This window comes from Parambassis ranga, chromosome 6, assembly GCF_900634625.1.
Source record: "Parambassis ranga chromosome 6, fParRan2.1, whole genome shotgun sequence".
Lineage (NCBI taxonomy): Eukaryota > Metazoa > Chordata > Actinopteri > Ambassidae > Parambassis > Parambassis ranga.
Window position 1 is genome coordinate 12965889 of NC_041027.1, and position 17037 is coordinate 12982925.

Consider the following 17037-nt stretch of genomic DNA (forward strand, 5'->3'; position numbering starts at 1 on the left):
TCCCATTAGGACGCTGACACTGTTCAAAGGAAGCATGTCCGCCCTCGCAGCACACAGACTTCCTGGAACAGCCTGACCAAAGCGTGAGGAATGTTCAGTCAAACCCCTCCTACAACTCTTAAACATCTGGGATTTAGTCGCTTGCTCGTCCCAGCAAAAAAAAAAAAAAAAATAGAAATGATAAGACAGATATTGAGTTTGCATTTGCCCAGCAGAGAAGGCGTTTACTCGAAGAAATACAAACTAATAGGTTATGTGTTTTAAATAAATTTATAAAAAAAGCATTTATCCACTGAAGCAGAACAAACATCTATCACTTGTTTTTCCTTGTGTAACATAGGATACAATCTGAATAGACTTTTTTTAGTAGCCTGAACAGAATAAAATAATCAAGCAAAGAGACTGCCAACTTCAACACAAATGGTATCAAACACAGCCAATGATGACAAGAAAGAAAAAATCTGGACAAATGAAAAGTAAAAAAAAACAAAAAAAAAACAAATTAGACAAAAAAAAAAATTAAGTGCAGCACTGGTCAGAATCATATAGCGTAGATTCAGTCTAAAGTTGCTTCAGTTCCATATTCAGGTAATCTGCTCAGGTACATTGTTTCTAGATCCGTAACATGCAAGCTCGAAGAAGCGTATGCTCAAATACACATGGGAATATACTTTTTTTTATCTCATAGGATATTTGTAAAATATGAAAAAATCTGTACATGTACAGTGATAAAGAAATTTCTTTTGCATGAATGAGCAGAAAAAGAACATCCACTCCATATAGTGTTTTTCTTTAAAAGAAAAAAAAAAGGAGACTACATTCATTTCACTGAACAAAGAGTCCACATACAAAAACAACAAAAAAAAGAGGGATTCCCTAAATATCATATTGTGATGTTTAAATGTTCTCAAAGACCCCACGTATAGCTTTTAGTTATCTTAATTATTACTAGATAGTATCTGTGCCTTGGGAAACACTCAAAAAAGATCCAAAGATACACTTGTACAACAGAATACTGCATATCTACTCACAACTGGGGTTAGGTAGGTCAACATGGAGGCTAGCTGCCGAAGATGGGAATGTCCACACGTACATACACACACTTCCCTTTACACTACTGGTGATGTCGCTTTTCTATCTGACACATACAATTAAGCGCTTGTCTGTAATGCTACCAGGATGAGACCCCTTCTCATCTTTGGGGGGGGGGGGGTGAGTTTCTGACTCCTCACTCGTCTACTAAGGGTTCCCCCCCCCCCTATTAATCTTAAAATCTTTCTGTGCTTCTTCTCATCACCAGGGTCTCAAACTTCGGGAATTCACAGTCATCAGCAACTCTTTGATTACATTTTCAGTTTGGTCTTTAGTTTTTGCATCGTTTTTCGTGGTCTTAAATATATGGAAGAAAGGGTGGAAAGGTTTGCACATTCTGTAGTCCTCTTTTTTTTTGGCACCTTGGAGTAGATGATGGAGGGGGCAAGAGTGTGAAAGGTGTGGAGGCTCGATGTGCACAGCAGAGCAGGGGGTCAGGATGCAGATCGGAGTTGGTTGGGGGCAGGACTGGGACGGGGGGGAGGGGGGGAGGTCAGGGCTACTTGTCACCGACCTGCTCACTGACCCCTCCTTCTCCGGCTCTGTCCATGGTGCCATTGTTGTTGTTGTTGTTGTTGTTATTGTTATTGTTGTCTGCTGCTGCTTCACCGTCCTCTCCTTCCTCAGTTTTGATCTTCTTTGACTCAGGCTGATCTTTCATTTCTCCATTCTGCCTCTTGGTGGGGAGGGAAGCGGAGGCCGAGGCGTGAGTTGCTAGGAGATGCAGGGGGTTTGCAATAGCTGGGGTGAAAGAAGACAAGAGACTTTAAAGATGGACAACATGACAGCTTCATGGCAGAAGTTTAAATTATTTAAAGTAAAACAAATGTCTGAAGGTTAAGCTGCATCTCAACAGAAAGTGGGAATAAGTGATGGCATGCCTGTGTGTGTGTGTGTCACCTGTGCTAGCAGCAGTACTGATGGGGACCAGATGAGTCCCGTTCTGAGTAATGGCCTTGACTGGGAGCTGGTGTTGACCAAGCGGGGCTTGTTGCACAATGGTGACAGTTGTCATGGGAGCAGCCTGAGCGGTCTGAATGATGCGACTGACTCCACCTATAGAGGAGGCTGTAATGGATGGGACCGGCTCCACTTTTACTACAGGATGGGAGGAAAAAAAAATCATCAGTTACAAGTCACAACAATGAATTTATAAGAACTAGCAAGAGAGAACTACCTTTGATCTCACGGTGCTCTCCTCCTCCGTTCTCCTGAGGTTGTGGGCTCACTGTAGCAGCGGACTGTCCGCCAACAGTCGCCACGGTGACAGCTGGGATCTGGTGGACGACGTGCACCGTCTGCATGACCGGGGTGGGGCTAACCGTCGTCGTTACGATGGCTGGTGTCGCCATCGGGTAGGTCACAGGCTTCATGGTCGTTTGAGGCATTTGGCGCTGCACAGCGATCAGTACTGGCTGGTTGCTGAGGGGGGAGCCTGTCGAAAGGTGGAAGTAAAGGTTACCACGACTAATACTGTTACTTTCTGTGACCAAGTGTCTGAATTATTATGTTACCAGAGGAGTTCTGTGCAAATCGGGCCTCTTGTATAACAGCTAGTTTGGGCTGGACTGTAGTGGTTTGGGTGGGGGCTGGTGGTGGGGTTGGCTCTGACTCCATGGGGACTGGGGACCCCTCTCTAGACAAGCTATCTGGGGTCTGGACACCACTGGAGTGAGCAGACAGAGCTCCTGTGTGGTTGGGAGAAGCTGGAGCGCTCCTATTACAGTCAAAGAAAAGCAGGGTTCATCGTTGCCCGACAAAAACCAGACTGGTGACAGCATGATGGTGGGTCTACGTGAAGAACCAGGCTGGGTTTACCTGGAGGAAAGTGGGCCCATAGGCGTCCTGAAGCAGGGCACTCCTCTGGGCCTGCGCTTCCTGAAAGCTTGTTCTATCAGCTTGCCCTCCGAGGCGGGGTCGATCCTCCAGAAGGAACCTTTGCCCGGCTCCTCCTGTGAGCGGGCCACTTTGATGAAGTACCGGTTCAGGGACAGGTTGTGTCGGATTGAGTTCTAATGAAACAAATAAACAGATGTTTATGATGTGACTGCTGATAAGAGACACAGCTAATGCTGATTCAATAGGAAAGACAGCGGGGGTTCTGTTCAAACAGCCATATATGATAACATTAACTGAACAAGAATAACATCTGTAACCATGGTAACTATGCACAAAAATTGGGAATCGCCTCAAACACAAGCAGCTAGTACCAAAGAGCGGAGATACTGACCTGCCAGCCTTTATCTGCTGTTCTGTAGTAGGGATAGTTCTTGGTAATGTGGGTGTAGATTCCATTTAATGTTAGCTGTTTATCTGGAGCCATGGTGATAGCTTGGACTATTAGCTGTGCATATGAATATGGCGGTTTGGAGTCATCCTGTAGAAGATGAAAGAAAAAAAAAAAGTTTTTTTCATGCACTCACACACCAAAAAAAAAACAGGTCTACAAGGACCTGTACTCCAAAGTCTGCACTGTAAAGCTGTCATGAGTGCTGAGCGATTTTTAGACTTTAGTGAGAATCCACTGATGTTCCCAGCGCTCAGATCCATCAAGACTTCTCTGAAGTCTGACGCCTTCTTCTCACTCTGTCTCGTTAGAAATGTACAAATCAAGCTGCAGACACCGCCAGCGGTATGAGCCCACTCAACTGAGCTGCTCTCACCTTTGGGCTGTCTTCACCTGACGCCTCCTTGTCGTTTTCTGATTGGGAGTTGTCTCCTATGAGGTCTGACGCCAGAACACGGCCAGTCCTGTAGCTGGAGAGTCCCGCCCCCCGTGGACTTGATGGACAGGAGTTTGCCGCACTGTAAGACAAGTTTCAAACGCATCTTTTTAACTCTTGACACTAAAAAATGTATACTTATGTAAACAGACCACACCTTGTTTGTTTAACACACATCTACACAATACCTGATCGTGCCAGTAGGTGAAGGCAGCGGGCTCATGAGGTGGGCGATGTTGTCAGGAATGTTTATGGTCAGTGGGGATATTTGGGGTTGGACGGGCTTGACCGGTGATTCCGGCACGTTCCTTGGCTCCTTCTTGTCATTGGACAGGGCTGTGAACGTGATCTTTATACTTGTGCTGGGGAAACGGAAACAACACCTAGGAGAGGGGAGGCAGGGCAAAAAACAAAAAAACAAAAAAACATGAAACCCAGAAACTTCCAGCTGAGTTACTCCTGCCTGGCAACAAGGGGCTCCAGCTGAAGCCCAGAGAGGAGCGCTGAGAGTCAGTTTCACACTGTTTAAATATGGTCTCTCCATTATGTAACACACCATGTCTAACATGTCCATTTTATTATTAATGGAGTATATTTGGATCACTTGCTGACACATAACATGAGTTACTACTAGGCGTGGTGACACATCCTGCCTCATGCAGTTTAAAGGTGATTATAGGAACTGATCAATATGCTGCTGAGCAGAAGTTCAATCTAAGACATAGCAACTTTAAATAAACTACAGGAATTATATATTTTTTAAAAAAAAAAAAAGTAGTAACCTCACATTAAAAACTAAATACCCTGCAGTAAGAAGTGTCAGAAACATGGCAGACATGAGTTCAGCCATTGCTAGCATAATGCAGAACCAAAACAAGGAGTCATATTTAGGTTAAATTTAAGAATATTTAATTTTTAATGTTTCATACTTTGCTAAGACACATTTTTAAATTGTTTGTGACCGTTTTGGAATTCGGCGTGTGTGGTTTATTGACACACAGTGTGCAAAAGTAAACAGAACACGTTAATGCTGCTAGCTAGCTGTAGGTGCGCAAATATGACAGTGTGACGTCACGCTGACGTCTGCCGGGTGGACTATATATCTATATATATATATATATATATACATATATAAGCCGAACGAATCAGCGAAGGGAATGAATAAAACCCAGATAATGAATGAATGAAGGCCTGAGTGTTTTTATGTTTTGTTTCCTCGCTCTCATGGAGGTCTGCTGTGACGTGACGGGGCTGCTGTTGCTTGACACAGCACGTGCAACACCGCAGCGGGATAACAAAACAATAACAACACACCGACCCGTAAATCTGTAAATTTTTTTTACCCACTACAAATTCAGACAAATATGTTAAAACAAACTTACATTCGTGGGAGCTGGAGAGGTGGAGCCCCTCTTCTCTGGAACACCCCATCAACAAACACCCCGTTCTTTCCGAGGCATCGGAGGTAGAATTCCCCGGTGCCCGTGCCGTCCTCTCCCGCGGTGAATATTTCGAGGTGCCGCCGAGAGATGAAGCTGGAGTGTCCCATGCTGACGTCCACCGAGCCCTGCGAAGAGTTCCGGCCAATGGTCACCGACCTTTTCTTCATCAGATACTCGAATTCTCGGCCCTCCAGCCGGGCTACCGCCGCCGCCGACCCCGACATCCCGCTTACCACCGCCATCTTCAAAGGTATCTTGTAGAAATTTGGAGGTGTGTATTAAACGCAAACGTATGAGCAGCTGCGGGAAACTGAAGAGGGGATATTTTCTGGGTTTTGTGAAATTGAGTGGGGTGGGGGATCCAATTTTACACAGTGGAGACTTTAGCTAGGAACGTGCCAGACCGGGGACACAGCGGCTCCGACCCACCGCCGTGAAGAAGAGGAAAAAAAAAAAAAAAGAGAAGCGTCAGCCAATCAAAAGCGGCCAAACGGGCGGAAGCACTGTGACAGACAATGGCTCCAGCCAATGGGAAGCCGGTCTGTGTAGACAGATGTGCGGTGTTTACCAATGACAACAATAATAAAAAATAGCCGTGCAGAATAAAGGTCGGTTGCAGCGCAGGCTGACACGCAGATAGACGGAGAGATGCAAAATATGGCTCTTATTGAAAGAATCACGATTTAAACACTTAAAATAAAAGTTTTTTAAATTGAAATGAGTTATTTTATGTGAAATATTTCATAATGTGCCTAAAAATCTTTTTATTTTTTTTTAACCATTTCATTTTCTTGACAGATGATGATATTGTTTAAATTATTTATTTACCTTGGAATCATAGGAGTATTAAAAAAAAATCATAGTGTGCATTTATTGTTGTTAGTTGTTTGTTTGTTTTAAGTTTTTTGTAAAGACATTTATTTTATCGATTTGACTTTTAACCAACTGTCTCCACTAACACGTGTAATTTAGTCACACAGGACACTTTATATCAGAGCTACTTCCAATGGAAATTCAATCTGCTGATAAAGACCATGAGAGACTGTCTGTCTAAAATAATTAGTTGTAGTTCAAACAGGTTCCACCATGATGTATATAATAATAAATACTGGACGTATGGTTCACTTGTGCGAGCTGTAAATAAACCTGTTTACAATATTTATGAGTCCAGTTCCGTGCAGACCTCCACGTCGCCAGGGTTTTCATGCAACTCACTGTAGTACAACAGCCACCACGCCGTGTCCGTGGATCGTGTTAAATAAATAACGTGTTTAGAATCACTCGGGCCGTGTGTTGACACTTAACACTGAAGCTCACTGCTTTTTCCACGGAGCCCAGCTGAGCTGCCGCGGGTCCTCAGTGCTCTGCTGCCGCGGCGCGGGTTCACTCTCCCACCGGCATCAAAAAACGTGCTCCACCGAGAGGACCCATGCGCCATGTAACACGTGTTCTCCCGGGATGACGTAATCAGCGCAACCTGAGCTGCGTTCAGGAGTGATGACGTGTTCATAAACGCTCAGGAAACATGTAAACGTTCTGTTATTTTTGGCCTAAACTGTACATTTATCTATAATTTATGTATTTATCTATCTGCGGTTTAGATGAGAGACGAAAGAGGAAAAACAAATAATAAACCTAAAAGAAATGACACTTTAGAAACTTCATTTAAAAAGCAAAATAGTTATTAAATACCCAAAATACATTAAAAAAAATACTGTGTTATTATATAATGGTGACTGACAGACGTTTCAACCATATTTTAGATCTTAATTGGTGTTTTTGATGTGTGTACAATGGCAAATAAAATATATAAGGTCATAATAATAATAAATGTATTGCCCAGTTTAATTTGTGTGCCCTTGAAAAGTTGATTTAGGAGAACATGTGTAATGTTTTACTTATTTACTTATGTTTTTACTTCACTACATCCTGCAGCATCTGGACTCCGGTGGATCACTGACTTCCTGACAGACAGGAGACAGCATGTGAGGCTGGGGACGAATGTCTCGGAAACAAGGACCATCAGCACCGGTACCCCCCAAGGCTGTGTACTTTCCCCTCTGCTCTTCTCCCTGTACACCAACTGCTGCACCTCCAGCCACCAGTCTGTCAAGCTGATTAAGTTTGCTGACGACACCACCCTCATTGGTCTCATCTCAGATGGGGATGAGTCTGCCTACAGGATGGAGGTGGACCGTCTGGTGTCCTGGTGTGCTGACAACAACCTGGAGCTGAATGCCCAGAAGACAGTGGAGATGACAGTAGACTTTTGGAAAGTGCCAGCTCCATCACCCCCCCTCACCCTGACAGACACCCCCATCTCCACAGTGGACTCTTTCCACTTCCTGGGTACCACCATCACCCAGGACCTCAAGTGGGAGCTCACCATCAGCTCCCTCATCAAAAAGGCCCAGCAGAGGATGTACTTCCTGCGGCAGCTGAGGAAACTCAAGGTGCCAGCCAGGATGATGGTTCAGTTCTACACGGCCATCATTGAGTCCATCCTCACCTCCTCCATCACAGTGTGGTACGCTGGGGCCACTGCCAGGGACAGGCACAGACTGCAGCGTGTTGTGCGCTCTGCTGAGAAGGTGATCGGCTGCAGCCTGCCATCTATCGAGGACCTGTACGTCTCCAGGACTCTGAGGCGTGCAGGTCGGATCACAGCTGACCCTTCTCACCCTGGACACGGACTCTTTGAGCCACTCCCCTCAGGCAGGAGGTTACGGTCCATTCGGACCAGAACCTCACGCCACAAGAACAGCTTCTTCCCCTCTGCCGTTGGACTGTTAAACTGTAATTAATGCACTGCTCTGCACTGTCACTTCAGAAGGTCACTTTAGTATAGTCACTGCACAATGACGACTATTTGCACTGTTTACTCCATCTTGCACTACTTGCACACGAGTACCACCTCACCGACCCATGTGGTACCTGTTACATTATTACATTATTACACTGTTCCATTCGATCATATAAGGGTCTATGTTTACCATTTCATCTGCACAGTATTTTATGTTCTGTTCATTGTATGTCTGTTATGCCATGTCTGTCATGTAAATTTAGCCTTACTTTAGTTTATTTACTTAATTTTATCTTACTTTTTATCTTATTGCATGTTAATTGTTATATGTTCTTTGTATGCACCAATCACTAAGGCAAATTCCTAGTAATGTGAACCCCCTTCACTTACATGGCAATAAACATGATTCTGATTCTGATTCTGATTTATTACTATTTTTGATGCCGTTATCATTACTGTGCGAGGCTGTTTTCTGGCTTCACTGCAGTGTAAACCTCTTTAAACCTTTAGGATTATCTTGGATTAGCCTTTTATATGATTGTTTGGTGTTCTGTCTGACCACAGATATGTTTCTGTTCATGTACAGCACCACTGGATGCCTGTGTTGCAGTGCTGCCCCCTGCTGGCTCTGTGTATCATCGCTGCTGCTGCTGCTGTATATACAGTATGTGTGTGTGTCTGAGGAGGTGCGTTCATACAAGTTCCATATCATAAGTGTGTGGATGTAACTGAATAAACTGTATACTGAAATATTATTATTAAACTCCAAAACATCTACTGAGGGATTACTTTTTGCCTCAATTGTGGAAAATTAAGTTTTCATTGTACCGATAGGAGGTCATTTTCTCCATCATTAACTATTAAATAAATCAATTAGTTGATAAGCTGATGAGCAGCTTTTTAAAAGTAATATGACTTTAAATAACGCTGCTCATCAGACTGAGCTAAAGACATTTTATTCTTTATAATGCAGTGTAAATTGAAAATGAAGGTAAATCACCCTGTCACTCACAAACTTGAAAGTTACTTTATGAGTCCATATTACTGAGTTCATATCTCAGTTAAATGTTTTAATAAGTAATATATTAATGGTTGTACCAAATCATTTCTCTCTCTCTCTCTCTCAGCTGCTATTCACTGTTTCTCACCAGGGAGAGCCGTCTCCAGCAGCAACGACTCTGCACAGAAACCAGACTTAATGAAATGCTTTTCAGTGAGGTGGCACCTCATTAGCGTATTGAGAACCCCACACACCCACTCAGTAGAAAGAGAAAAGTCTGGGATAAATTAGATCCTTAAGCAAGAAGTTCATTTGCAGGAAACAAGTTTGAATGTGCAAAGAAAGTAAGACTTCCACATCAGGTTTTATGGACTGAATTAATGAACCTGATATTAAGTTTGAGTGGGCCTGAAAACTGCTCTCCACGGCATGTCTGCCTCTGTTTATGTGGCGGGGTGAAATTAACTGGTTATACAATATTTTAACTAGTAAAGCCAAAGGTCTGCCAACGCTTTTTTTTACCCTTTGGAGCCCCCCTAATGCATCCTTTAAAGCCTGAAAAGCACCGAATGTTTGGACTCTTAGTATGAGGAAGAAATCAAGAGGAAAGATCGTATTAAACATGTGCAAATGTAATAGATTACTGTGAAACTACATCAAATACCAGCACACAGCTTCGTGTGAACCGTTGGCAGCCCTGACAATGACGCTACAACGACAGGCCGCTTAGAACTTAATCCCCTTAGTCCCCATTGTCACGGCTGCATTGAGTCAAACAGTGTCATGTTCAGCTGACCCAGGCCAGGTGTAGGCTGGTGTGCGTGTTGGCTGTGAACCGTTCAGCTGCCTGTCTGGCTGGAAGTAATGGAGAGACACCTGAGGTGTGAGGTGGAACCTGAAGCCTTGCTCACAGACGGACAAGACAGAGCAGGACTGTGACACTTTAGAAGCACATGTTGGTCAGTTCACAGTAATCCTCCTGCAGCCGTTTGAGCAGTTATGAATTAGTGATGCTCGGCTGACACATTTCCAAACACTCCTGCTCCCTTTGTGTGAGGCGGCTTCTGACAGCAGGCTGTGAGGAGTGAGAATCAAACATTCTGAGATCCATTATTTTGTTACGCGTGTTGATATCTGGTGAATCAGCTGATTTGTTTCTTTTGTCCTCGCTTCAATCTTTAACTCGTCGTTGTATCTGAGGATTATTGTGCCAGCGGGTTCAGATATCAGCCGCACTGTAAACAGGGTGTGTCTGCTTCAGTAACACAGAAACAAGTCGTACCACATTGTTCAGATAAAGATTATAGCCGAGCACGCATCGCAGTGAAAACTCTGTGATTTCAGAATAAATCTTTGACGATGTGAAATGTTCTCCCCTCACACGAAGCCATTCTTCCTAAGATGAGATCAACTTCTGCCCCAGTAACTAAAGGACCCAGTCTGACTGGTTTCTGGTGAATAGGTTCAGCCACCATTACTCAGATTTCACAACAAGGAAATCACCACAGAGACTTAGACTTTAGCAGGAAATCAGTGAAAAGGAAGCCCAGTGAACAGCAGCGTCAGTGTGGAAACCACAGGGAAACATTTATGTAATGAACTTTAGACCCTGCTGGTCAAGGGGTAGGTTCCTGGAAGGAAACAATAAAGATGTTTAAATATTCAAATAATTTATTGAAATAATCAGAAAAACAGAAGCCATCACGACTGAGCAAAGAAACAGGAAACAATGAGAAAGAGAAGCAAAAAGAAAAGAATCAAAACAACTCAAAATATGAGTCAAATGAACTTTGAACATGAGCAGAACAACCAAACAAAGATGCAGAATACTGCAAGGGGAATCCAAAACAAGAAAAGACTGCTGCAAAAAGGAAGCAAAATGATGTCAAAGATTAAAAAAAACTTTAAAGAAATGGATTAAACTTCGACCTGAGTCAACAAAGAGTAACAATAAAGATTCAGAGGCTTAAAGGGGCCATGTCTGCATCCCGGGCCCTGAACATAAGAAAGTGTAGACTTATAGTCCTTCAACAGCCATACAGTATTAAGATTAAGGGTCCATGTTTGTCCTTTCAGAGTAAAAGCCCCATGTTGTTTGCAATGTGAAGTCAAATATCCACGTCAGCTAGAAGCTGAGCAGTTTCTCCCTACAGCCAAAAAGCACCTGAGCTTTATGAAAGGAAAATCCTTCTCTGTATGATCCATCTTCAGTGTGATGTGTGAAGATGTGGATTTGCTTCCATTTTCCAGCATCAACAGGTAAAACAGTGCTTCATGCTGTAGGCAAATGAAGAACCTCATCTGGGGAGCAGCTCCTCCATCGGCACCTCTAGGTTTCCCAGATACCAGATAATCCATAAGACCAGGCTGGTGAACATAAGGAGCGGCCCGGAGAAGATCAAGAAATCCCAGTAGCTGAGGGGAGCCGCGATCCCGATGAAGAAGAGGATGAGGCCTACAACATCAAGGAGGACGGCGAGGAAGAAAAACAGCAGGCAGCGCCCGAGATAGGCAGCGTAATCCATGACAGGAGGAGTGTGGAACTTAACTTTGTTCCAGCTTTATATGAAAACCCCTTCTCTGCACCGCCTGCGAGTCTGAGTGAGACTGATGAGAAGGAAGAGTTTAAACGCTCCGGTCACATTCCTTTCCTCTCTATCTACATCTCACATTTTTTTTCATGACACCGTCTGACAGTGGAGAAAAATGTTTCCTTAATGATGACGAGAGATTTCCAGCTGTATTGCTGTATGCGGCTTCTTTTCATGAACATATTCAGCTCCGGCGCTGACAGATCCGCAGCCTTATCTCAGGCCCACAGGTGGATTTGGAAACATATTGGCTTCATATTTTGGCTCGTAAACATATTTTTTTGGGAAACTCCTGGGGTAGTGTTTACACTCTTAAAAACACTGAAAATAAAAAATATCAAGTGACGAGAGAACGCTCGGCCTCCTGAGCGTGGCACAAAAACAACAACCAGACAAGGATTAAAACTCTTGCATTTAAACTTTATTCCAATGAAAAATAATTTACAACAAATTTAAGCACATAAAAATAGAAATTTGCTATGTACATGTTAAAAAGACGTTTTCTTCCTCTGTGCACAGCCCTTCCTGTCGACGCAGGGCTTTTCCCTGATTAAGAAAGTCTTTCGATTTTATAAAAAGTGACTTAAGTTCACAAGCTTAATGTTTTCAGTCTATTGATATTTTTGTGGAAAAGCAGCAAAGGAGGGGAGGGGGGGTCCATCTTTCAATGCATCCAGGATGCCAGACGTCACCTGTGAAGGAAGAAAATAGATGGAAAAACAATGATTTTTAGATGATCTAACCAAAACAAACATAGAAAAATATGGAGCTGAACGGTCCAAATACTGGAATTATTAGCAACATGCTTCTTGTCTGACTCTATTGTGTCACAGCACGGCACCAAAGTGTTAAGTAATCCAGCTACCAGGCTACACAACAACATACTGCAGACGTAGGGCTTCATCTCCTAATCCTGCACTTAACCCTGTCTCCATGTTACCCAACTGTAAACAGCAGCTTTTAATAATGCCCCTTGTTTGCCGCACTCTTGAGAATTTTTTAGCGTTTCAACACACAAGCTACTGTCAAATCTGGCTGATAAACATCTCACTTTGTGACTCATGATATTATGCACAGACAGGTGCTACAATAGCAGTGTTGTCTTTAGGCGGAGGCCTGTGTTTACTGTTGCAATATATAATACGCGCTCTGTGTTTTTTTTTTTTTAGGGCTGTGGTCAGGAGTGTAGAGATAGTCAGGGCTCATTTGTGACGTGCAACCCAACACATCAAACAGCCTGTGAAACATTAGCCCAGGTCTCAGCTCCAGCTGGTTCTACAGTGGTGTTTAAAGTACAGTTAAACCGACAGAATATAGGCTTTAATAGGCAATTCCATTTGATTTTCCACTAATGGCTGGGGTTAGGCATTAAACAAGCAGCAACCTTCGGGGCTCAGACTTGAAGCCCATGCGGAAGTGTCAGAACTTGTAGTTCACGCCGCAACTGCTGGGGGCTGGCTCCAAAAGCGAGTCATTTCCCATAGACTCCCATGTTAAAATGGCCGACTTCACAGCAGAAATTAACATGTTTACAGCCTGGTACAAAAAACCACTCTGGTCTCAGATGATAGGTTCTCTTCTAGTGTCGATTGTACGGGGGGGGGGGGTGAATTTTTTTACAACTCACTCGTTTCAATTGCATTCGGACTTAAAATTACGCCTAATTATGGGCGTTGCCGCTTGAGTGACAGACAGTTGCCGTATCACAGCGTGAGTTTCCTGCTTCCACGATCACCCGCCCCCCTAAACCCCGCTCGTGCTCCCCCTCTTTGTCCATATTTGGAGTTTTGGCGGACATGACGCTGCCAACATGGCGGCGGTCATCATGTCCCGGAACCTCCCACCGAGCCTCAAAGCGGTTCTTTAGAAACAAACGGGTGACATCACGGAAGCTCTGTCCATAGTTTTTACTAAACCACAGCTTGTAAAGTTCAGGCTTGTTCAGTCCCTGAGGGGTTTTGAAAGAGATCTCAGCTCACGTGCCTCCATCTCGACGTAAAACACACGTTATAAGACAATATCTGACTCCTGCAACAAGCTTCTCCGCCATTTTCTTGGCAACATTGGGGAAAAAAATGAATTTTGCATGAACTTTTTTATAGCTGAATTTCAGAGGAGTCACAAGGCCACCCAGTGAAGGCCAAACAGGAAGAAATAAATACAAAAGGGAATTCTTAGTGAAAATAGATATGATGAAAACAGCAACAGCCATTCTCCAGCTGTAAGGGATCTATGCTGCTGTATGTGGTGTGCAGTGGGACAAAGCAAAGCAAAGGTGGGCTGAATCTGGGTCATTTTTGTGCAGCGCTGCTATAATTCTACATGCACAAAAGTATGTTCGTCTATAAAGATCAATATCAGGTACATTTTTTCCATATTATTCACGCTTAACTGTATATATTCGAGGTCTATACGGTCTCTAGTCATTCAGAGATGTCAGAAGAAGTGCCGTCTTTGTCTGAATCCGGTGCTCTGACCTCTGACCAGTGCCTCTGTCTCGTCTGTAAAGTTCCAGGAAAGAACTCCACCTCTTTGTTGAGTACACACAGTGTTTGCTCTTGTGACCACACCATTTCACACAATTCCATATCTCAAGATCATTAGCCAGCTTAGATAATATGGGGATCAGGCCAGGGTCCATTACAGTTAACTACCTGGAACTAGTGGATGGAAGGAGGGAGCATGAAGCAGGCTTATATATGATCCCAGCGTTTGTAAGGGGGGGGGAACCGAGCTGTACCTATACCACATTCCACTGGATCAATAAGTGCTGCTGAGTTCCATTAAAATGCAATTGCATCTTTTGGCCCAACGGGTGTCTGTCTTGGCACTCGGTTACAAGCAAACTGACGGCTAAAATAATGCAGAACTGTGAAGGTGAACAGAAACGGTCAGGCTCATTAATTAAAAGCTGCCACGGGCCACTGAAGATCTTTTCACAGCAGCCGGGGAAGGAAAAAAATTATGATTAGATATTCATGAGCAGAGTGCCAGGAAGGGTCCTGGAGGGGTTAGAAGGAGGAGGAGGAGGAGGAGGAGGAAGGGGGGGGGGGGTCAGGCTAAGACTTATAGCATGAGGAGGTCCATTCCTCAACCTACCGGGCTTCACTCCGGGTGTCATCTGATGTCTGACAATAATGTGTTCATAATTATGAGCGGGCTGAGAGCAGAGGGAGGGCGGCCATGCCAACAGGATGCCAGCACTGATGATGAAAGAGGTGTTACAGCTGTGTTGGTGAGCAGATAATGACAAGCACAACAGCAGCAGCAGCAGGCTGACAGACCGGGTGAAAGCTGGAGAAGCACTGAATATTAATGGCCTTCAATTATGATTGTTTTTGGTTCCACATACAGGCCCAAACTTTTACAGGATCATACATTTTTCAGAGGTTTTACGAGGGTTGTAGCGTCATATTAAGCAGGTGAGGAGGGAGTGGGTTTTGAAAGTATTAGGAGAACAGAGAGAGAGGCAGAGAGGATGTTGAGGTGGCCCCAGAACATATACGCACCATCTCCTGTCAGAGAAGCCTCTCCGCTTTGTCACCCGCCGCCTGCAAAGCCACGTCTGAGCTCCTCAACACTCCCAGCTCCACGTTTCTGTCAGCCGGTGATGCGCACTCAGTCCCTCCATCAAACCCTCTGTTGTCCTGACCTGACAGGGTTCCTCCACTGCTGCCGCCGCCGCCTTCCCACGTAATCCGAGACGCACGCACAGTCCCGTTCATCTCCTTCTCGTCCCCCATGCTCTTCTTCTTCTTCTTCTTCTTCTGCTGCTGCTGCTGCTTCTCCTTCTTCTCCTCTCCTGCTTCCAGGGGCTTCATGCTGTTCATGGAGAGCCTCTCGGACAGCTTCCTGGCCCAGTGCGTAAAACTGATATCCAGAGAGCCCGTCTTCTCATCATCCGCGTACAGCTGCACGTTCCCCGTGTACCACAGAACCCACAACACCAAGCTGAGGAAAATAACAATCGCGCCCGTGTAGATCAGGAAATCCCCATAGAAGCAGCCGTTTAGGGTCAGGTTGCCGAAAATCCCGACCAGGAGCACAACCAGGCCGACGGCATCAAAAAGCAGAGCGAGGAAGAACAGCGGCGCACAGTTCCCCACGCAGCTGTGCGCCATACCGGAGCGCGGACGAAAGCCCGAATAACGGCGCTGAACAGCTCGGCTTGTTTTTCAGGACACACATTTCCCCCCCCTCCTCCCCTCTCTCCGAGGTTACACCTGTGCGGCGTTCACCTGTGCGCAGGCCCCGCCCTCTCCACGTCACTCTATTCAAGCGGGCTCCCAAAGGCCTGAGCATGCTGCCTTCCAGTGCAGACGGGAAATGTCATCACTCAAGAGGAAAGAGGCAGATTTAAAGCGTCACAAGCAGCATCTCCATCCACTGGAAATACCTCATTGTATTTATTTGACAAGCTAAAAGTCAGTTTAAAGAAAAGATTTTTTTAGTCACATTTAAAAACAAATCTTATAAAAATATACGTTCGATGACACAAGAGATGAGCTTTCTGTGCTATAAAACCTGACCTTTAGCGTATGGGTTTAGGTGGATTAAGCTTAAGCAGTTTCAGGGCGTTTCTTTAAGAGAAAACTGAAACTACACTAATGGATTCAGCCTTACCTTTAAAGGTAGGGTAGGAGATTTTCTTCTGATTCACTTTTTGTTAAATTAGTGTAACTTCTCTTTACAATCAGATAGCAACCAATTAGTTCGACAGTTTCACATTAAAACGAAGAATATGAATCATCTGTGGAAGCTATAAAACACTAAAAACATCAGCCAATCCTCCGGGTGGACCCTGCGCGGAGTATTGGCTGGTTGACAGACCGCGGCTCGTCTTCAGGTGATGCGCGTCCATGTGATTGGGAGGCGTGGCTTCGGGGTGAGCTCCGAGAGAAAGGGGCGTGTGTTTGCTTTCGAAATCTGGCTGACTCTCACTGAGTTTTCAAAATCTCCTACCCTACATTTAAAGGTGAAGCTGAATCCATTAGTGTAGTTTCACTTTTCTCTTAAAGAAACGCCCTGAAACTGCTTAAGACATTCAAAGACTGACTCCGGGAGCAGGGTGGGGGTGGTGGGTGCAGTTGAGGGTCTTGCTGAAAGGCACCTTAGTCAAGAGGTTTATTCCCCTGATTTGTTGTGCTGAATAGGCGAGGAGAAACCCTGTTTGTGTGTCTGTGTGTGTCTTATCCTTTACAGTTGAACAATGCAGTTAACTGACCTTCAGATTCAAACAACAGGAATAAGTCGGCATCTCCAGCAAACACAAGAATTATTGTTCCTGTTTCTGTGTTATTATTATTCGACCTCCGTTTGTGTAAATCTGTTTAATAATACTCATTTTCCCAGCAGCACTTGAAAGTAGCAGCATTTTCTCAGCTCA

General features: G+C 44.5%; 2 protein-coding genes across 2 annotated transcripts; both read right to left on the reverse strand.

The window, feature by feature from the left end:
- Positions 1-1257: 1257 nt before the first annotated feature.
- Positions 1258-5701, reverse strand: foxk2a (forkhead box K2a). The gene is made up of 9 exons (XM_028408204.1): positions 5198-5701; positions 4004-4198; positions 3756-3897; positions 3323-3469; positions 2911-3104; positions 2607-2809; positions 2270-2527; positions 1993-2190; positions 1258-1833 (listed from the first exon to the last, which is right to left on the reverse strand). The coding sequence occupies exons 1-9, from the start codon at positions 5497-5499 to the stop codon at positions 1592-1594; spliced, it is 1881 nt and encodes a 626-aa protein (XP_028264005.1). The 5' UTR covers positions 5500-5701; the 3' UTR covers positions 1258-1591.
- Positions 5702-12050: 6349 nt separating this feature from the next.
- LOC114437488 (transmembrane protein 238-like) lies at positions 12051-15820 on the reverse strand. Its single transcript, XM_028408231.1, has 2 exons — positions 15161-15820; positions 12051-12343 (listed from the first exon to the last, which is right to left on the reverse strand). Exon 1 carries the CDS (start codon positions 15770-15772, stop codon positions 15170-15172), a length of 603 nt encoding a protein of 200 aa, XP_028264032.1. The 5' UTR covers positions 15773-15820; the 3' UTR covers positions 12051-12343; positions 15161-15169.
- Positions 15821-17037: the final 1217 nt, after the last annotated feature.